The sequence below is a fragment of the Macaca mulatta genome, chromosome 14, assembly GCF_049350105.2.
Source record: "Macaca mulatta isolate MMU2019108-1 chromosome 14, T2T-MMU8v2.0, whole genome shotgun sequence".
NCBI classification, from domain to species: domain Eukaryota; kingdom Metazoa; phylum Chordata; class Mammalia; order Primates; family Cercopithecidae; genus Macaca; species Macaca mulatta.
Window position 1 is genome coordinate 40786237 of NC_133419.1, and position 23955 is coordinate 40810191.

General features: G+C 35.8%; 1 protein-coding gene across 2 annotated transcripts in view; it reads right to left on the reverse strand.

The window, feature by feature from the left end:
* LUZP2 (leucine zipper protein 2) overlaps positions 1 to 18852 on the reverse strand; it is a 577754-nt gene extending 558902 nt beyond the window's left edge. For both annotated transcript variants that reach the window (XM_015114623.3, XM_015114622.3), the window contains exon 1: positions 18524 to 18852. Coding sequence is in view for 1 of the 2 variants with exons in the window: in XM_015114622.3 (XP_014970108.3) it covers positions 18524 to 18585 (62 nt within the window). In the remaining variant the exon portion in view is untranslated. The remainder of the gene's footprint in view (positions 1 to 18523) is intronic.
* Positions 18853 to 23955: the final 5103 nt, after the last annotated feature.

Sequence of the window (23955 nt, forward strand, 5' to 3'; positions counted from 1 at the left end):
TGTGACACCTTACACAGCTATTCCCAGAGCTGGGAAACTTTACTCTTTGCATCTTCTGTCTACCTCTCCTTCTATGAAGGATATATTTTATTAATGCATCTGGGCTACCAAGCACTTAACATTATTTCTTGGCATATTTCCTGATAGATATCAAGTTTTTAGTGAATATTAATTGAATTAATGTATATGTCCTTAATTGCTATAAATCAACCAATTGCCAAGTTATCCTTCTTGCTGGTTGTAAAAAGTGTTATTTACACTTTTCTTTCAGCTCAGGATGGGATCTTTCAGCTCAGGAGACTAAACTTCTGTAGGAAGGGAGTAAGTCGCAGCGGATGTGTAGTCTCCCTAGAATGCCACTTCCCTCCTCTTACTTACTTCACACATGCTAGGCACAGTATATGGTTTTATAATCTGCCTTAGGAAAAAATAAAAATAATATTCTAGATGAATGTGTAACTCCTACAACAGAGGACTTGGTTAATTTCCAAGAAGTTATTATGAATTTTCTGGTTCTAATCTCTGCCCTGAAATTGGGGAAATGGTAAATAATAGACCTTCTAGCGTCCTTCACTTGCAAACACTAAGAGCTCAAATCAGCAGAGGTTTTAATGTCAATGATTGTTCATCACAGCCTTTGGTCTTACTCACAATAATTCATTTACTCTGCTCTTTAGGACTGCTGACCTAAAGTCACGTAAAAAGTCACCTACCCTAAAGAGCTTGATTCTCTATCAACCAGCAGTTTTGCGAATTTAGCTTTCCTTGAACTAGGCCCCTTTTACAGAACAGCCCTCACCTCAAGGACTAATTCTTAGTAGATTTCTTTCCTCAACACCAATGGGGAGAATTCTTTTAACAATTGCCCTGATAAATAGATTCATATAATCTTATTGCTGTGTTGTCATAACCTTCTTTCGTCATACTTGGAAATATCAAAAAGAAAAAAAAAACTAATAAATTAAGAAAATTATGTTAATAAAGTTTATTTACATGAACAAAGAACATACATTCGGTTGGTTGTATATGAAGATGGTACCCTGCAATTCCCCATAAAGTGAAATTTATAATCATTCCATTGACAAGTAGGCTTGACAGAAGGAGAGGCACGATCTTATTATGTGTTTTCCCTTAATACTACAATATACCTTCCTCATTCCTTGCTATAATCCCTCAGGGATACTCTCCTTCTCAGCTGCTCTGAGACGTGAATACAGCTTATTTTTTCAGGGTCACTGAGTTGTAAAGCAAATTACTTATTCTGAAACCATTCTTATGCTAGAATGCTCTCAGTTTCATCATGGATGAGGAACCAAAGACTGATCATCACCATCTATTTCTCTCTCTCTCTCTCTCTTTTTCTCTGTGCCATTTTGTCTTGAAATTTTTTATTGCGAGAAAGGAAACACACACACACACACACACACACACACACACACACACACACACACAAAACAAACTAGTTACCCTCCGCATTCAGTGGAGGATGTACCAAGTAAGACTGCTCTTCCACAGCCCCTTGCCAAATGCCAGGCATATGTCACATGTGTCTGTTTATGGGCACTGTTTAGGGGGCGCTACTCATCTTTAAAACATTTTATTTTCCAAAGGTCTGCTTGTGTCCCCAGCCAGATCAGCTTCTTCTTACAGAACATAGCCAGGGAATCCTAACTATGCTAGCAGAATGTACTACACTTGGACACTTCAAAACATTAAATCAGTTCCATGCTTATGTGGTCCTCCACTTAGCATTCTGTTTGGCAACTCCTATTTTCCCAGCCTATCACCTTTCATCACTTCTTTGAGATAAAGACTGTCTACATTCAGCCTCTGAAAGGTCAAAGGGAGACAAAAGGTGGTGATCTCCCAAAAGAGTAATTTATTCATTTCTACCAGCATTTAGTGATTGCTTGCTGTTAATGGAATTCATTGACTGATCTTCCATGGTACACCCCAGCCTTTAGAATCAGAGTATAGCGCCCAAAGCATGACCTTTACACTTGCTATAGCTATAAATAATGACAGTCAGAAAGTAGACACAGGAAAAACCATATGAATCATGTATCATATAGATCCTAAGAATATTCAAAAAGAATAATACTTACCCTCCTAATTATTTAGAGAGACAGTCAAAATAGTAACACAATTTTAAAGTGGCTATTGATATTTTAATATTTTTATATCTGAAAATAGTTTAAGACATAGTCATTTTCCCATGACAAATCTCATCTATATCATTCTCTTGCTTCACTGATTATAAAAATGAAATAAATCCTTACCAATGACTGCTAAAGGATGAAGGCTAACAATCATATGACTCTGTAGCTTTTCTTTCAAATATAGATTTTTTAGAGGAGATATGATCGAGTCTTTTGTGAATCCAAAAACAGGCAAAGGGGACTTAATTTTTAGCTATTTTGCATGTTAGCAAATATAATTTTAATTATTTTATTTTTAGGAGAAATTTGTGATATTAGCTTGTTTCCATGATTTGAAAGAAACATAATTTGAAAACATCAATACCATTTATTTTCTTAAAATAATAGTAATTAAAAAACAGAGACTGAAAGTAAAACTATGTTTTTACTTTCATATAGAAAAAAATTTGCCAGGTGTGGTGGTTCATGCCTGTAACCCTAGCATTTTGGGAGGCCAAGGCAAGTGGATCACCTGAGGTCAGGAGTTCGAGACCGGTCTAGCCAACATGGTGAAACCTGGTCTCTACAAAAAATACAACAACAACAAAATTAGCTGGGCGTGGTGGTGTGCGCCTGTAGTCCCAGCTACGAGGGAGGCTGATTTTCAGATATTATGAAAACATTAAAATATCAAGGAGAATTGTTTGAACACAGGAGGAGAAGGTTGCAGTGAGCTGAGATTGTGTCACTGCACTCCAGCCTGGGCGACACAGCAAGACTCCGCCTCCAAAAAAAAAGAAGAAAGAAAGAAAAAAAACATTAAATTCAGAGATTAAAAGACCTATTTCAACAAGCCAAACTATATTTCGTATACAAAAAGTAATGTTGAACTTTGTATTAAGTGTTAGGGATCAAATAACAATGTAAAATCATGGCTGCAGCACACCAACATGGCACATGTATACATATGTAACAAACCTGCACGTTGTGCACATGTACCCTACAACATAAAGTATAATTAAAAAAATAAAAAAATAAAGAAGAGGAATTAGGTTCAGAAATATGAAAAAAAAAAAACCACTCCTTTAACATTTAAATTTACATTAAGAATGATTTAGATATTTGAAATGAAAACCATCATAATTTTTCCTTTGTAATTTTTCCAAAAGGTTTTACATAGTTAGGTAACTTCATGATTGTGATGAAGTTCTCTCCGTTTTTATGAAAGACTGATGCTGCTTCAGCAATAAAACATGTAATGTATTATTATATTTGCTTTTTATCCCTTGTCTTGGTTGTCCTATTAAATATTTGTATCACTTTGATGAGTTATCTGACATCTATGAGCCTCAATTTATTAAAAAAAAAAAAATGAAGGTTTGGAGTAGATATTAAAGACTTACTGAGATCTGAAATGTTAGAATTCTAAGATCGTTCTTAAGGTTTACTACCAATATTCTACCACCACCGCTATTTGTTTTTGTTTTTTCAGCCTGTGACCACCACCACATTCTTCAGCCCCTTCACTTCTTCCTTTGCCTCCAGCACCACCTCGGTTTCACTTCTTCCCCTGGTCAGCCTAATATACATCATCTATTAATCACTCTGTTATCATAATCATGGCATCCCTCTCCCAGTTGGACAAAAGTATACAGAGAAATTCCTTCAACTTTCTTTATTCACTATCCCCCTGACAGACGTTTCCTTCCAAGGAAGAGTATTTTGGAAAATGCTAGTCTCTGATAATATAAGATCCAAACCTAAATATATGTGGATGCTAGTGAATATTATCACAGTGCGATTCTGAGGTTAGCCTAAATAACAGACACACTTCGCTAAGACTTTGCATAATTCGCTTAAATTCTTAAAAATCATCTATATCGTATTATTTAAGTATTTTCTTTTCACTCATCAGAAAAATGTCAAGAAAGAACAACAAAGCAAAATGTATGATTTAATCTTTGGTAAATATTTAAGCACATAGTTAAGTACTTCATATGTCTAAACCACAATATAAATCATAAAATACATATGAACTTTGCCTTTAGTCACCTCCAGAAAGCATGCCCTAAGTTCAACATTTAACCACTTACTGATACTATTTTATCATTGGTAAATATCTAGTCACATAAAGATTATTACTTATAAATACTCCTTTTAAGTGCTATTCCCTAGCTCTGTCCCTATCTGTCCCTATCTCCTATCAAATATTCAACTGATACAAACTTTTACCATCCTTGTAAGCTAAAATAATGATTCTAATCCAAAAAACTTGCCATTGTATTGTTTTCTGTTTATTTTTTAATTATTTTAAAAAGTTCTAGTGACAGGCACCAGCTTTCACATCACTGTACAGTAAGTTGTCATGTAGAACAAAATGATATTTTTTCTCACCAACATCAGAAAGGACTTTGGAGGAAACTTGCTACACATCATTTCACATAAGTTACAGTTTCCAAAAATCTATGAAAGACATTCAATAAGGACTTACTATACACAAAAAAGACAACTTCTTTTGGAGCAATTGAATCGAATTACATAGCAGAGAATTACATAAACAATCAGAAGAGAAGCCACAGACTGTATGACAGAGCTTCCAATATATTCTTAACTGAATATACGGCAGAGGTAAGAAGGTTACAAGTCCCAGACTCCCTTTTATATGGGAATAGCTACTCTACTAAGACTAGCAAATGGGGAGTGTTCATAAAAGGAAAGCAGTGTGCCCTTCCTCCATGCTGCTCTTTAGAAGGATGATTTGAGATCTCGTGGTCACCTTGGATCATGAGGGCAAAGACCTCAACTGAGCAACAAGCTGGAAGGAGCTGGGGTCCTTGCTGACATGGCTGATTTATCCACTTGGCACAGCAGCACAGAGTCAATGGCCAATGGTCTACAATACATTTTTTGGCCCACAAATATTTATTTTTTAAAAATTAGAACTAAAAAATGAATTTTAGCTTGAAGTAGATATGTAATATTAATATTTTAATCTTTATATCAACACAGTCACAAAACAATATGTTATATAATATAGATGTGGTATATGTATATATATTTAACAGAGTAAGGGTTGATGAAGTTTAAAATACCTGAAGCCCATGAAAGTTAGAATGCAGCTCTGTTTGCTCACTTGCTGACCGTGGAGAACCAGCCAGTCCTGAATTTCCTGCCTGTTATATACCTCGTGTGTGAGAGAAATAAATTTATATCTTGTTTAAGGCATTGTAATTTGGGATTTTGTCATGCATACCAAAAAACCTGAATCTCAGCTGATTAAGGTGGCAAGGGTTACAGGTAGTTTCTTACAGGAACTTCTGAAATGCACCCAAGCCAATATAGAACCAAAGCCAACATGGCAAAACATGCCAAACATTGCATAGGCACTATCTTCTTTAGTCCTGCCAGGCTGGTAACTGTGGCTTCATCTTCCAAATATATAAATGGGTAGCATCACAATTTGAATCCTCAGTACACTCTGCTCTTTCCTTTTATTTCTTTAAGGCATAAGAGTTAGCCATCGGGTAACTTTGCCTCCTTTGCACCCCAACTTTTAAGGTTCCAAAGCAACTTTGGTCTTGTGAATGTGGAATTCAGAGCCCTGGGATTAAGCTACCTGGCTGCCATTACTAAAATTCTTTTCATCTATAAAACGAGGTTATTACGAATTGCTACATAAGATGTTGTGAGGAGTTATGAGCATGAATAACAATTAAAATTAAAATACTATAAAAATGCCAGATATTATGTCTCCCTCACACATTGCCCACTACCTGTCAAGGCCGTCTTTGAGAATTAACTTAATGTTATGTCACTTGAGTAAAAGAATATATAGGGGAAATGTATACATTATTAAACTTGCAAGTCTATGCTCCTTCGAGAAAAAGGTAGACATAGAGGAAACACTGTAGTGATTACTGGAACAAGCTAATGATAGTGTGTCATCAAATAAGCCTACTTTCAAGGATAAGTATTCAGAAAAATGCAAGATATCTATGAGCAATATGTTTAAAATATTTATTAAAATATGCATACTATATATACTACAGAATATATGTATATATTATGCATATATAACATATAAAATGTTATATGTAACCCTATTTTTAAGGATAAGTATTCAGAAAAATGTAAGATGTCTATGAGTAATAAATGTATTTATTAAAATATGCATATAATATATGCTACATAATACATATATACATTATATATACTATATACACTACATAATATATACTATACCACGTATACAATATATACCATATGTTTTATATACTATATATATCATGTAGTACATATTATATACTCTTTTTAGATACAAATTTCAAGGTGAATGTATCAGTCTATGAATAAGTTAATTCTAGAACAGTTATAACTATACTATACTTCACAGTGCCATCTTCTGATTACCAGTGGAAGAACAGTTCCAGCCAAACAACTTCCTAAGAAAAATCTGGGTGTTATTATTATATGGTGAGGCTCTCAGGACAGACCAAATGTGAATGTTGAATTTCTTGCTTTTCACATCTCTAAAACCAAAGATGATACTGTTACCTACATGGAACGTCTTGACAGTCAGCATGCAAACAGGGGGCAAGAACCTACCGTGCACTGTACCCTGCACTCATGGCACACATCACGCGTGTATGACACAAATTTTTTGTCCCATCAGTCTACACGTAGTCCCAATAGCTCCTTAGTTTCTGAGTTACTTCCCAAATGTCTGGCCATCAAAAATTTTATTGCTAACATTTATTGTCTCAGGATTCTGATCTGGAATTAGAATTCTGAGTCTTATGTCTATTAAATCATGGGCTCAAGTCTCATCTCTACCCCTTTTTAATTTTATGACCTTAGATATGTTAACTTCTGTAATCCTTAATGTTTCATTCTGTAAGGCAAGCACTTCATTGGGCACTGAAAAGCATTAAAGTAAACTTAGACAAATTCGTAGTACAATTCTTCCACATGGAAAACAAGCAGTAACTTTTAGCTACTGTTATAAATTATTTTTAAAAATTAAATTATGAGTCTGAGGAATTGAGACAGCTACCTGGAATGACACAAGTAGAAGATACCAAGCTATAATTAGACCACAGGTCAGCCTGATTCTACACACTTGTTCCTAAGCCCCACAATTAACAGTTGGAAGACATCTGGAGCCAGGCAGTAGAAAACTGTAGTTCACTGGTATTTTTTTAGAAAACAACCTCCACACATAAAGATATTAACACGCTAATATATGATTATTTTTCTTTCATAACAAAAACAAAATAAACATTTTACTTAGAACTTTAAAGAAAGGATCTTCTGTCACCTTTAGTTGTGAGCTTACCTGAAAAAAAGTAATATTTTGCCTTCCTTCTTTAACTGTATATAAAATGTTGGCTACTTATTTATTTGTGGAAAGGCATGCAACTAGAACCCATAAATGAAGCCAATACCAAAATTTAAGGCCATTCCAGAACTTCACTTTACATCGTAGGAGGCACTGTAGTACAGTGATTAAGAATGAATGTTCTAGGGCCACTTGGCCTTTGAATTTAGACTCCACTGCTTACCATTTATAATGTTGGCCAAGTAATCTAATCTCATATGCCTTAGTTTCTACAGCTATAAAATTAGGGCAACATCAATCATCACCTCAAGGTTTATTGTAAAGATTAACCTGGTTGATGGTATTATATAATTGCTAAGTATTATTCATTTATATTATTATAAATATATTATTATTTATATTACCTTTTGAGCCTTTTTTCACTCTAGGAGAATTAACTAATGATACAGAGGTTAGTCACTAGGGAAATGTGACTGGCATAGTTGCATATTCTATTTAATGCACACATTTCTCTGAAAAAAAAGTTTAACATCATGCAAAACTAGCCACCATTTATGGAGAGTAGAGAGAAGATGATCAAAACTTTAATTTTTGCCAGGTAAATATTACTTCTCCTCATTTTGAAAGTTCAGATTTCCCATCCTAAGTAGACTAGAACAAACATTTATTTGGCTTCATGTGTAGCTCTCGTTTTTTTGCCTGTTTATTATACAACTTGCAGTGATGAAAGCTAAGGAGGGAGATAAAGTGGTTTGAATTATTTGTAGTTTATCTCAGACATTTCACCTTTTGTTATATATTTTCTAAATACAGTATGCCCCCTGATAAATCCATGTAAATATTTTACACAATTTATTTGAGCATTTTCTCAGCCCTTTAAAGAAAGGTATGTGAGGCAGGTATTTATTTTCATTTAAATTGACTGATAAAAGCAGCCTGGTGCACAGTGATATCCTCATTTACTAAACGTAGTTATACACACGTGTACAAGTGTGACTTTTGCCAAAACATCAGCGTCTTCCCATTCTCCTGACTTCAGCTACAGTTTGCATGTTGAGTAAATGGCAAAGAGATGAAAGTATACTAGACTTTATAGTTCTGAAATACTAGAGCTGTGGTTTCTAAGCTCTCATATACATAGGAAGCACCCCAAGTTCCATATTAAAGTGAAAATTCAATGTCTAGGGTAGGAACTGAAACCTGTCTTTTTAAGGATCCTCACAGGTAATTCTCATTCAATTAGAATGAGGCGCATACTTGGAGAAACTCTAAATTGAGAACATGTGTCACCTGTCAAACTTTTGTATTTATAATAAAGGCTTTACCTGGCTGGTCTTCAAACTAATGAATATTTTAGCTGATTTATTTTAAGAAAATGTTTAATGTACTCTGTCTCACCTATTGAAAACATGCAGCCATTTGCCAGTATGGTTTAGCTTCTGCTTTCTTATTTGTAGTACTGATTATTACTTTTCTTCCCTGTACCTTTATACAGAGATTAGATTCTATATAGGCAGCCCTATAGTTTCATTCATAAAGCCATTCTCAGAATAATAACCTAGCATCTGACCAATTTCTACCTGGGGGAATATAGGATAGTCATTTAATTAGTGCAAAACTTAGATGTCCCTAGTGATGAGTCATATATGAATATAATATGTTGTCATAGGTAAGGATTAAGTGACAAAGAGAAAGTAGCTAGCACTTCTAGAGACATGCTCAGTCTTCAGAAATCTTGGTCTAACCTGTGGAATTCCATAAAATGGCCAACTGAAATAAAGATATATAGGGAACACACAAAAGGGATTTGATATATTTCAATATCTTTCTAAACTGTCATGTCAGAAAAAGAAAAAAAAAATTCCCCTCACTTTTTATGTGAACTTACATGCAGAAGTAGCTCACAGTTTTCTCTGTGGCATCTGAAGGCTAAAACTACAATATCAAGTTGCAGCCCATATCTGTGTCTTCCTAAGATGTTACTCCAATTTTTCATACATTTTCTTGTTTCTTTTATAATTCAGAGACTTTCCCACCTTTTCCTGCCCAATGCTTAGTTTACTGCAAAGGCCAGCAATAAATGACTGCAAGTGTTAAAAAAAGAGAAAATTATATATAAAGTACAAGCAGGAAGGCTAGTGAGTGGGGCTTTTCCTTCCACTCTTATAGTCTCTTTCCAAGCACACTACATTCCAGTAGCTCAAGTGTGCTAAGTGTCTCCTTCCCTTCTACCATCCTATTCCCTCTTCTGGACCATTCTCTGCAGGTCATGACCAGACTTACCCCATTGTAGGATTACTTAATTTTAGAAGTCCAGGAGCTTCAACTTGTCAATTGTCTTGTTAATGTTATGCTGCCCTTGTTTTATGATTTATACATTTAGTCCTGCCACCTGTAGGTAAACTTGAACAATGAACCCTCTTTAAAATAATGAATATGGAAATATAATTGTAATAATTATTTTATACCTATATTTAATATTTAACCATATTAGCAACATAATTTGGAGCTTCAGGCACCAGATAGAAACCAGGTCAGGTAATACTGACTTTCCTTATTTTTTTCTCTTAGAAGTGTTACAGGTGTTTAAATTAGTGTTCCCAACTGGAATTGGTTAAGATAATAGAGAATTGGCTTCCACATTAGCCCCAAATTAGCTGCATGTTCTTGAAGGAAAAACACCATTTTATTTGGTTTTTCAGTTTGTCATAAAGGAGTGAGCTCCACAATCTCTTCATCAACAATTCTAACTTGCCTATGCCACATGAGCTTTTCTCAATGATCTCTCTTGCTGACATGCGTGTACAATCTGATAGGGTAAAACTTTAATTAGATAATGTAAGACTGTCAATATAGTGAGCTGTATTTCTCTGTGCTGGATGCTACTCTTTATACATTAGCTTATTCAATCCTCTTGACGTTTCTATAAGGGAGGCACTGTTAAATATGGCTAAAAGATGTTCACTGACATTTCTAAATGCATATAACAAGTAAGTCTGATTCAGAGTCTCCATTTAAGCTCACATTCTTTTGGAATTAACCTCATGCAACACGACAAACACCTCTTGTCATCTCCATTCCTCCCCTACACTCCCTGACTCCATTTATCAGCACTCACTGAGTAAGTGATTCTAGATGGTAGCAATATGTTATGAATCAGAATCTGATGGCCAGAAACATCATAACCCTCTGGAGGACAGGCAGGAGGAAGTCAGAAGAAGTCACATCCTTCACAGGGGACATGAGATGAATGTCCCAGGACCTAATTTAGCCCTTACCGATACCTTAACTCGTCTCTGAGAACTAGTTTGGAAGACAGTGAGTCACTGCACACTTTTAGTCTCATTTATTTTCTAAACAAGAAAGGGAAAAATGAAAAGAGGAAACTGAAGATGAGATGCCAAATGCTTATGACCTTCACTTATTTAATTATCAGCAAGGATTAGAAATTAGAGTAAAGCATTTTCTCTTTTGGTACTCTCTAAAGTGCATTCTGTCACAGAAATGGGTAATGTTTCACATCTTCATGAAAGTCATTCATTGGGTTAGTTCCCTACTTGCCCTGGCCCCAGGAGAATCTTATTAGAACAAAATTATACTTTTATAATTTTGGCTATATTAGTCTAGAACTATGAAATTAAAGAACTTCATTTATTTTGAATTTTAATACAATTATTAAATTACATGTTGATTGCTTGAGGTATTCTATATAAAGTAAATAAATTGTCACATCTATGTATAGTAACAACAAACATGTCTTAGAATTTTCTGAGGGACTACAAGGCACAGTTATGTACCCTGAGACACAACTTAAATACAATTGATTTAATCTTAATGGCCCTAAATATTACATGTTATTATTTTACTTTTTATAGAGGAGAAAATTAAGTTTCAGAATGGTTAAAGAACATATGCAAAGTTGAAGAGCTTATAACATATGCAGGTAGAATAATCTACAACCATCTGAACCTAAAAATATTATATAGCTATAACTATATCGTCCTCACATAAGCTATGACGAAATTGTAGAGAAATGTAAACCAAAGAAAATGTAATGTCATCTTATATTAAAGCTGGGTATGAACATATTAAGGAACACATCTTTCCAAGATAGTTAGCACACTGCCCATTGAGAAATAGCACAGTTTCAGCATAGATTTAACAAGTGAGATTTATATGAGCAAATGTCTGAGAACTATAGTTATAGGAAATACTTTCAATGGAAAGATCTCAAAGGCACCAAAAATATCACCTTACAATACAACTGAAAGGTCAGCAGGAACCATGATAGATGTATCTTTTGGGAGGTAAATTATGTGCAATGATGAGAACTCATTAATGACTCTGCTTTGAGTTTTGAAAATGACCTGGAATCTTATTTAGGCCAGCTTATTCTTCAAAAATCTACTGAATACAAGATGTTCAACTTCTTATTACTGTAATTCCCTTTGTCTTATGGCCTGTTGTTCTATGATGATTGTATGTGGTGAGGTAATTTATTTTTAAGTTACCTTATACTCCATAATAACTAGAATACTTCTGGATGCTTTGTAGGTACCAACTAGACACATGTTGCTTAATTACAGAAGAGCTATATCATGAGAACATTCACATAACAGAAGAGAATGAATATAGTGGAAAGTTCTGGGTTCTAGTTTGTTTCCCTTTACGACCTTGGGCAAGTCTCAGTGACCCTGGGTTTCAGTTTTCTCACCTCTAAATTGTAAGGCTTTGGACTAGAACACAATCTTGTGTTCACAGTATGTTTCCCAATAGTAGGCTTTTTAAAGTACACTTAAAGAGATTAAAACACTAGAAAGCAACACCAAACAATTCAGACATAATTGCAATGCAATCACTACCTACGGCATAATTATGTCTCCTAGGGTTTATGAAAGAATCCTAAGAGTACACTGTTTACTTGGGTGACCTTCACCTTGTGTCTTCATACTCATGAAGCAAAGTTCTTAGAAGTCTTAGTAAATATTTGCACTTTCTCTGATGCAAGCTTGACATGATCTGTACCTTTCATCTACTCTTAGCGGTAAAGTACACTCTTTTCTATGATCCACTCAGTTGATAGATGTCATTGTCAACATATTCACATTCACACAGTAATCTATAGCAAAACAAAGAGAAATATATTTTTCATGTAATAGCCAGAATTTTATTACATAACTGTGAAAAGTTTATGATAATGTATGTACCAACAAGTTGATGCTCAACAACCACTAAAGCTATTTAAAAACTGACTTAGTATAAGGTCCCTTTAATATGGTCATTTCAAAAACCATAATAGCTGGGCTTCCTCTATATCAGTGGTTCTTAATTTGTTCTCTATAGTAGAAAAAAATGTCAATACTATCTTTTATTCCTTTATTTTTTTCTAAACATTTGTACTTTTTAAATGTTGCTGGTAAATGATGAAATCAATGAAGAAGTAGAAAATAAAGTCATAAAAACTTTCAAATCTACCCTACCTATATAGTTTGAAAATTTCCACTTTTATTCATTGACACTTGTACTCATAGGTTGGATTTCATATCAAAATTTATAGCAATTACATTTTAATTAGGTATACAAATGGACAAACATTCACTTTTATGCTAAATCTCATTCTAAGTCATTAAGTTAAATATTCCAGATCTTCATGGTGTTCACCAAAGTGCACAGCACCATCAAAAACACTTTGGAGGGAACAGGCATGGTGGCTTATGCCTGTAATCCTAGCACTTTGGGAGGCCAAGGAGGGTGGATCATGGATTCCAGACCAGTCTGGCCAAGACGGTGAAACCCCATCTTTACTGAAAATACAAAAAAATCAGTTGGGCATGGTGGTAGGTGCCTGCAATCCCAGCTACTCAGGAGGTTGAGGCAGAGAACTGCTTGAGCCCAGGAGGTGGAGATTGCAGTGAGCCGAGATCATGCCACTGCACTCCAGCCTGGTGACAGAGCAAGACTCCATCTCAAAAACAAACAAACAAACAAACACTGTGGAGAAGAACTAGCCTAATAATCAAATAACCCCCATTACACCTCTGACTTCCTCTCTTCTCTACCAATCATTCTTTTTTTTTTTTTTTTTTGGATGATGACTATGCTTCTTGTTAATTTCTTGTCACCTAATTGATTTGTAACTATGTATTTTTTCTTTTTTCTGCTATGGCCAAATCAAAAACAAAGAGTTCATGAATATTAATAGCACCATAATAACTGTACAGGCTAACCTCTCTTGAGTATTTACTGTGTTCCTGGGAATATGCTAAACTCTTTCCATGGATGAACTCATTCAGTCCTTACAATTGAAGGCTGTTACCTTCTCAAGTAGATGTTATGAGAAGGTCTGTGCTCTACATCAGAAAACTGGATAGAGAGGATAAGAAGCTTACCTAATAACATATAGTAAGTGTGGCAGGATATTGAGGTTGATTACAAAATATTTTTCTTCTCAATATCCTTGGAAAGTAGAAGTTGCCTTGGACACCCCTTAATTGGCATTAATTACTCTTTCCTTCATTCACACTTAGAAATTTGTGTAAAATTTTATTTACCCAATTTTGTTTTACATACAATGATTTGTGTATATGACTAGATTATGGATATATACAACTAATCTATTGTTTTGTTGCCCTGATGGTTCATGCGATAACTGACTGATAGCAGACACATTCTTAATGCATGATAATGAAACATCAAAGACATGTTTACAGGGATGAAGACAAGTTCAGAGAGTCTTTTTGGATTTCTCAGAAAAGGAACCATAATTTTAAACAGTACCTATTTAATCAGGTTACTTAAATGATTTAGCACCATTTGTAAAAGGGATTTTAGCAAATCTTCTAGAAGTCACTGAGAAACAGCTGCACACATAGTTTCTTATAACACACATGAGAAAACATTATTTCATTAGAATCACGCATTCCTCAGTGGTTTCAGTGATCTTTACTTCCTGGTTAGAAGGTCAAGTTCTTCCTTTCAATTACATGGAGTTTGGTTAAGTACAACTGTACAGACAAATCAAATATTTGAGGTGTCCCTATCATTAATCATGGAGAAAATTCAATCCACAAAGATAACAACCAGATAAGTCATTTTTTAAAACTGCTATTGGAAATAGGCAACTAAGGTCCAAAACTGCAATTTGGGAAGTCAGAATATTTGTGTGTTAATATCTTCTTAAGAAAGCCATTCCTCTATCTCATTTACATGGAAGGTACAATTTTTATCACAAATAAAGAAATGTAGGTAGCATCCTATAAAATGTCATGTGTGGCAGACACTGGGCACAGGACTTAGGAAACAAACTCATATTGTCTCAAACTACTTCAGGAGGGTTAAGGTAAGACTGCTTCTTGCATCAAATTTATTTGGGTAGAAATATTTGTTGTGTGTTCTCATTGTGTTTATTGTGATTCTTGTCCTTTATTCTACAAATCAAGTTGATCTTGAGGTTAGTTTAATTCATGGAACAAATAGTCTGGGGCATCTTCAATATATAGTGTCATCTAAAAAGATTCCAAAATAAACATGTAGTGTGACTGCTGATCACAGGGCCCAGGAGAGACCTCTAAGGTGACTCCTATTGGGAGGACTATAACCGATCATCTGCTCAAAGTTCTTGCTTCACGGAAAACCACCAGAAGTCAGTAGACCTTCACTCCTCCCCTGCCATGTCTCTCTCCCTATTAAGTCATTTAAAAGTTAACAATCCAAAGGCATCGAGAGTATAACCACAGCATAAAGGAACAGAGGTTCAGCAGAATAAAGCACAAACCTTCTCCAGCACTCCATGGGTTCCTTTTCACCAAGAACTTCTAAAGAATTTTTCACCCTACCATTACTTTCAATACCTATACTACTTCTTTCTGAAGTGAATTACTGGCTATCTTGGAATAGCAATTTAATTCTATACAACAAGGCTATCTTAAAAGTACAGTCATTCTTCTCCAAAGCTATTAAACCAACATGTTTGCTTTCTTTGACCACATTTATTTGTGTACAGTTTAAATGAGTTTCTGTATTAGTTACATTATTCATATCATTAACTTGATTTTTTTTGTAATTTATATGCACTTTCTAAACAGGAGAGACCATATGCCAGGAAATTAAACAGCTCTTTTTCTTTGCTTTTTTAAACTCTATGAGGTTTACCAGTAAAAGAGAGAAAAATACTTGGCTTTTGTGTAAAGTGAACATTTCGTTTTCTTTCAGGACAAATACATTAAGTCTGATTGGGGGCCATTGATGTTTGCTGTGATTAAATTATGGGATTTGTGCTTCAGCATCTAAAGTTGCTTCAGAAAAGGTGAGGAGGAGGAACAAACAAAAAGAGAAAGCTATTCAAAAATGTCTATTAAAAAGGCAGGATTATTTTCTATTCAAAAATGTCGATTTAAAAGACAGGATAGTTGCTGTGGGCTAGATACCATTAGACCTGTTCACAACACAGTCAAAAGACTACCTTTTCACCTGCAGCGTTAGTTTCAGTGAACAGGTTACTTTAAAATACAACTGAACTTCAGACCTATTGGAAATAAGGTAGCAAAGTATTAAGGCAATACAATCAGAGAAAGATAGAATGAAACAAATCTCTTTTTTTGCATTAAGAGTCTCTGCTCTGTATTACCTACACTTTGGAAAGAGTTTGACAATAAAAGGCAGGTGAGATTACTCAAAGGCTATAGGAAAAACTAGCAATTGCCACCCCCTGCTAATGCGTCCAGCATGATCTAAACCTGTGAAAAACCATTTGCTTCACATACACGACTACTGACTAAGAAACGAAGTTAACAGAAGTCTTTGGCGAGAAAACCCACTGTCACAGGTGGCCATGGCTGAACCACTCAGCTTTTCCCAGCAGGACAATAAGCTCATCCCTACTAACACAACTGTCCTTGCAAAGCTGCTCAGTTTAGATTCTAATCTACACTTTAACCATGTGCCTATAAGAACTGATAAATTATACAGAGAATGACCTTCTGTTAGAGATCTTTAAAACATATTCTCTTCTTTGCAGAATGACACTGATAGTATCGTATTCCTTTTCAGATTTGTTCAATATCACAGGGTACTCTGGGTATCCAGTAAAATGAATTGCTACAGAGTAATCACACTAATAAGATATGCTACTTATTATGAACATTTCACTTTTTTCAAACCCAGCATTCTCTTCTGGTAAAATTTAATAACCAGTCATAATTTTCACATACCACAAGCATTGCAGAAGTTTCAAAACTAAAGTGAACTAGATGATTATTCCAGGTTTTGTTGTAATAAGTGTGTTAACTATTTTTAAAGAAATTTATCCCTATCGAAATCAACACTTTCATGCAAGGAAAAGATAATGGCTTTTTGACCCCGCATTAGATAATGAACATGAAAACTTTGGAAGCTAGAGACTATATAGCTTTTTCATAATTATAGTATCCTAAAAAAGCAAATGTACTTTTGGAACTCTAGCGATGTTCACAGTCTAAAATCACTGTGGGCTGGATTTTTATTGTTTAAATATTTACTGTTTTATGCATATGTTGACCGGCATTGACTTAAGTGTCCAAAGTTAGAAAATTTCCTTTCTCTGGTAGAATAAATCAAAACATAAGAGTGAATAGCAAGAATTTAAATAACTGTGATGCATAATTTGTATTGAACTGTTGAGAGCTAACCACAAATATTAAAATGGGCTCTGTATTTAGAGCAACTAATCATAATACTGGGAAACAAACTGGCTTTCTTTAAAACCATCTGCACTTCATGACTTGAAGTGACAAGCAAACCTTAGAGAAAATGAAGAATCAAGCTCACATTTCATTTTAATCTGAAAAAGTCACCTGGGCTTTGTTTGCAAGGAAAGACTAAATTTATCAATTATTGAGGGTAAATGAATTAGGCTCTACATTAAAAGGAAAGTTTGGTTACACAGGCCTGAAAGAAGGTGCGTAGATGAGGAATGGAATCAAGAATTTTACAGACTTGGTTTGTAAGAGAAAGTTTTCTTCATCCTCTTCCATTTCAGAATTAGAAACAACCCTATATGACCACGTTATTTGCCATCAGATGCACAATCAAATAATGTTTCTATTCATGTAGATTTGAAAGGATCTTCATCCTGTGTGCGTTATTTTATTTTATAGTAGCCAAGGGAAAGAGGTTGCTGCCAATATGATGCTAAGGGCGTGCAGAATAAAGACTCAGTCCTGGGCAACTAAACAGTCCACCGTTGTGCTGCGCTTGTGGAAGAAAAAAGCAAACCCATCACAACTTTGGGACTTGATCAACAGTGGGGAGTCACAAAACTCTTCTCAATCTCTGCATTTTAAATCTCCACTAAAAATGGCTCCTCTGTAATGGGGCTTAAAGTCCCATCCATGCCCAGTGACGGAGTACAGTACTTAATTGTTTCTGACTAGGGTCTCTGCATCAGCACTCTGGGAGTGTCTTCTAACTTTTAATCGCCTTCTGTGCTCTTTAATTAGACCTGTTCACAAGACAGTCAAAAGAAAACGCCTATCACTAGGCTTATCTAAGACGTTGAAACAGGCCATTTTAGGAGTCCAGGAACTTTTGTACAAGTCTTAGCATCTTTCAGGATTAACCTGTTTTCTCTGGTTTCCACTTCCTTAAATCAGGCACACTTGGGGGAAGGGAGAAGCTCTATGGCTATTAAGACAACTTCAATGTAAAGACACTGCCTGGTGGCAATTCCCTCCTTGTCTATCTCCGTTCTTTATTTTGTTCTTTTACCGCGTGTTATCTGTTGGCTACTAATAGGACCGGAGGGTAAAATGTCTTTTCTCTCCTTCTGAAGAGAAAGCTTTTGATCCCTTACTGAGAGCAATCCTAAGACTTTCTCCAGGGGCTGGGATAACTAGAAAAGGGCTCTGCTCTCTCAGAAGGATGTCAGAGCCCAAACCATACAGCGTCCCTCTTGCTTAGGCGGGAGATGCAAACAGCTGAAGTGCCTTAGCTCCCACTGGTGACCCACAGTAGGACCAACCTCGCCCCGGCAGCGCCCCTGGGCTCGGGTCACTCACGCTCCTGGACTCACCTGGTGCTGAGGACCAGCGCGGGCAGGAGAGGCAGCAGGTAGTGCGCTGGGCTGAATTTCATGCTGCTGCCTGCCGGGGTCCTCCTTCCCTCGCTGCCTTCGCTCTCTCTCCTCCTCGGGATCCTGTCGCTCCTCGGTGCCCGGCTCTGTCCCCAGCCAGTGATGAGCGCTCTTCGGCAGCGAAAAGGCGGAGACGGACACACGGACGACGCCTGGGGAAGGCAGGCGCTGGGAGCGAGGAGTATCTTCAGGAGTGATGTCACCGGCGAGGCGAGCCCTGCCCGGGATTGTTCGGCGTCGCCGCTCCGGAGCCCGGAGGGCGCGCTGTCACTCGCGCTGGAGGCGGCGCGGGGAGAGGGAGGGGGCGCCTCGCGATCGCCCCGCGCGCTTCGGTCACCGCGCTGCGCTCTGGCCAGTCGGGTGAGCACCGGCCAGGGGCGGATCATTTATTCCCGCTGCTCCCCAGGATGGCGCGGGGCGGGGCGCGGAGAGTAGAAACCAAATCTGCCAATAATTGAACTTGCGTACTCGGCAGGAGATGAGACCCAATTCACTGGGAGAGACTTCCAGACGCTTAGGGTCCTAGGCAGGTGTCTCTCGCCTGCTTAAACCGTGTTTGGAAGAATGTCGCTCTGGAGAGAGTGTTTAGAAGATTGTTCTAATTAGAACTGCATAATGATTTGCCTGAAACAGATGGAAGGAAGCGGGAGTAAGGAGCGTCCAGAAATGCACCCTCAGCCCGTCATGGCATTGCAAGCTTCTTAACCCGTGAATGTTGACTGCAAAGAACCTAAGAACGTTTCGGGACCGTTAAGACATCTGCTGCTCTGGGTTTTGAAGATTTCTGATCTTCCTCTGATTTCAGTCGTCTGTGCCAGCAACTGCCAATGGGGTTGGACCTAGTGGCTCAAGTTCACACACCTGAAGGAGTCCTTTTCCTCAGGTGAAACTCATCAAGGAGACCTAGCGGACAAAAATCATTAAAATGTTAACAATAATCAACTCGGAATGATGGTTCTGGAAGGTAGAGGTTTTGTAGGTCATTTTGTTTTCTATATTTTTAAACGTTCTAGCATAAACATCCAATATTTAATAGGCTCTATTTAGAAAATTTAATTAGAAAAATTAAATAGCACAATTCTAATCCAAAAAACCATTTTGCAAAAGCAATTCTGAGAAATAGAACTACTATCTCTGCTACTGAGATATTCAATTCTAGGATCTTTATAACATGATATCGCATGTGTGTGTGTGTGTGTGTGTGTGTGTGTGAGAGAGAGAGAGAGAGAGAGAGAGAGAGAGAGAGAGAGAGAATGAGAATTCCATCGGGATATTATCCTGGTTATATAACTATGTATAAAGCAATCTTCATACATTATTTAATTTAATCTTCACAAGAGCCATCCTAGTGAAATAGATGTTAATATCACTATTATAGATATGAGCAGACTGAATATCATCAAAATCTGACTCTCTATATATAAAAACAAAAACAAAGAATTGGTTCTACTAAGTCCTAAGAAAAAATGCCTCAAACATCACACCTAGCACTCCTAGCCCGGTGTTTGACACAAAGTTGTGTTCAGTAAAGGGTGAGGTGCACCAAAGTCCCAAAAGATAATGGACAGCTGTGTCCAGGAATTCCTATCCAAAGGGTTCAGATCATGTTCCAATTATTTCAGGGGCAAGTTCTTTATAGAAAAATTTAGATGATACATCCTCTTCAATCTCATTTTCGAAGACATTTGTAGGAAAAATGCGTTTGCTGTAAAGCTTTATTTTAAAGGGGATGCAAATCTAAAAGGTTAACCATCTAGTTTACTGTTTTGTTTTTTTTTTTTTTTAATGGGATTGAAGGTTAACACATGCATATAATATAGATTTGCTTCAAAATCTTGAGCTGCTAAACTAGATGGGTAATAAGTTTTGAAAAGTGAATATTAGCCCCTTGGGCAATAATAATAAGATCCACAACATTCTGGATCTTGTATATGCCTAATAAGTAGGCATATACAAATAAACTAACATGTGAATTGCATATCATTTACAAAGAAAAAAAACGACACCACACTTTTCTAAAACAGAACTCTGATTCCAAGTAAAATGTAAACTCTAGTTTGCTCCTGCCAGGGTTTTCTAAAAATAGATTCCCTGCTCACTTTGAAGGAGATTACTTGAGTTGTACACTCAACAAAGACATAAGGCTACTTGGTACTTTTTTTTTTTAACTGTGTACAACAGGAAATAACACTCATATTTGTAGAACACATTTTTATATAACAACTTTGCACCATTATCTTATGTCCTAATCATAGAAACCAAACGTGGTAGTTATTTCTATTATTTTTATCTTTTCCATTTAAGGTGATAGGTTCAGAGGGGTTAAGTAACTTGCTCAAGGTCACTCAGAGACTTATATAGTGGTGATGGCATTCAAATTCAGTCTACAGTACTTCAAAATGTATTCTTATTTGAGAAAAAAAAATATTATACACCTGTAAGAAAAAACTTTCCCCAACCTAAGTTTTATTACTTTCAACTAGACATATAGCATAAAACAATCAAATTACCTAATATCAATGAAAAAAATCAGAATGAACTTTCTTAAAAATCAGAATGAACTTTCTTTACACTGTATCTATATTGTATATCTGTAAAGAACCACAAAGTTTGTTGACCTTTGTGCATTTACTGCAAGCCACAAAGGAAAAAAAATCTCCCCAAAAGACATCTAACTTGGAAGGGCATGAGAGTAATATAGTAGGGAAGTACATCTTTAAAGGTGAGCATAACTGAGATTCTGGAAACTCCCACAGATTTAGAGAACTGAAGTATTATTTTGAATTCAAGTACAGACGTGTCTCTCAGCAGAAGTCTTTTCTTCTAGGAAACTTACACACTAGGAATCTCCATCACCCATGACATTCTGTCCACATTGTCACATAAAAGCTTAAATTCAGAATAAATTTTGTGGCTTTGGAGAATTGGTAAATGAATTTTAAAGATACAGCAGTACGGAGAGCTATTCTCTTTATCTTAAACTACTTATCCTATGCTGAGCCCTAACACTGGAGTCAGCAAACATTGTTTGTAGTAACTGTACCCAAGTCTGATAAAGAATATCAAGAAAAGCCAAGCAGTTGTGCCGAGTCTCTATAAAGTGCTAGGATTAGCAGATATAGAAGCTATTTTAAAAACAGCTTTATTTATATTTAATTCAGGTACTAAAAACTTCACCATTTTAAAGTGTGTAATTTAGTGTTTTTATACACATCCACAGATTATGAAATCATCATCATTGTATAATTCCAGAACATTTTCATCATCCCCAGAAGAAATCCTGTACCTAAGAGTAATCACTCACTTGTCCCCACTTTATCCCTTCTCCTGACCCTCCGCAGACACCAATCTAATTTCTCTCTTTATGGATGGACCCAAATCTTGACATTTCATATAAATTAAATCATACTGTATCTGGTTTCATATGACTACTCTCTTTCACATTCATGTTTTAAAATTCATCTGTATTATAGCACATATCTTTACTTCATTTCTTTTTATTGCTGAATAATATTCCGTTGTATGGATATTCAACATTTTGTTTATCCATCCATCAGTTAATGTATATTATGGTTGTTTTCATACTTTTGCTATTATGAAAAACTCTGCTATGATCATTCACATAAAAGTTTCTGTGTGAACATCTGTTTTCAATTCTCTTAGGTATATACCTAGAAGTGGAATTCCTGGATCATACAATAACTCTATGTTTAACATTTTGAGAAACTGCCAAACTCTTCTTCAAGATAGTTGCACCATTCTACATTTTCATTAGTAATATATGAAAGTATTGATTTCTTTACAACCTTAAGCTTGTTAGTTACAATTATTTATCTATCATTTTATTATTATAGTCATCTTAGCTGATATGAAGTCTTATTGTTTTTATTTGCATCTATCTGATAATCATGATCAACATATTTTCATGTGTGTACCAGCTATTCAAATACATTTTTGAAGATACATTTATTAAATTGTTTTTTTCAATTAATTTTTGAGTTTTATTTTTGTATAGTAAGAGTTCTGTCTATATAATGGGTATAAATCCCGCTTAGATATGTGATTTGCAAATGTTTCCTAATCCATGGATTGTCTTTTTACTTTCCTGTTCGTGTCATTTGCAACACAAATATTTTTAATTTTGATAAAGGTCAATTCACCTCCTTTTAATTTTAGGATTATGCTCCTGAGGTTGTATCCAAGACAGCTTTGCCTCACACTAGGTTATGAATATGTATGCCTTTGTTTTCTTCTAAGATTTTCACTGTTTTAGATCTTAAAGATAGGTCTGTGATCCAACTTTCGCATATTTGTGAAGGAGGGGCTCAGCTCCATTGTTTGCATGTGGGTATCAAGTTCTCCTAGCAATATTTGTTAGAAAGGTTATGTTTCCATAATTTAATGGCCTTCCTATTTCATTCCTCACACAGTAATACATTTTTTCTCATTTCTGTTTCTTTTCTGCCCTCATATGCTAAACTCTCATGTCCCCTAGAGTTTCATCCTTGATCCTCCTCTTTTAAAATTCTGTATTTTCTTCCCAAGCTAAACTTATTATTTTTATGGTGTTTACAATCTTCAGTATGGTAGGAATCTTAAAATTTACCCCAGCCTAGACTTCCTCACTGAGACTTTACCTGAGTTCTATATGAATACCTCAAAGTCAAATTCAATCACACTGAACACTTCTTCATTCTTCCTCTGTCTGACCATTCTTCGGTATATCTCCTTATACTTCCATTAGCTCAGTCACACAAGTTTAAACCTGACAGTTGTTTATTACTTTCACCTCCAGCTTCTCCCACATATAGTCAATCACCATGTCCTAGAGATTTTACTTACTAAGTATTTATTTATAACAATTGTCCCACCTCTATATGACACCTGTCACCTGGGCTTTAATTACAGGTAACCATCTCTTGATTCCGAGTGTACTTTTTACTTTAAGATGGATTTTCCTAAAAACCATCCCCCTTGTATAATCTATCTAAACTGCAAATATCTTTATAACCTTAACTCTCCTAGAAAATTACTCTCAAATAAGAAAACGAATACATGCCTCCTTTTTTCTCTGTTTAACTTTCATGTTGCACTGTAAACACATTAATGGAAGTTTCCCTTGGTGTGTCTTTATAATTTTTCATGTTATTCCTTCTTTATGAAGTGTTGTCTTACTCAATATAGTCAGATATTTACTTTAATCATTTAAGACTCATCAAGGACATCACTTCTTTCTAGAATGCTTTCTTGAGTCCATCTGCCACCACAAACTTGGTGAGATCTTTCTTTTCTGAATTTCATGACCTGTGGTGGATTGCCTTGAGTTGCACTGATAACATTATATTGCAAGTAAATTTTTATGTTTTCCACCA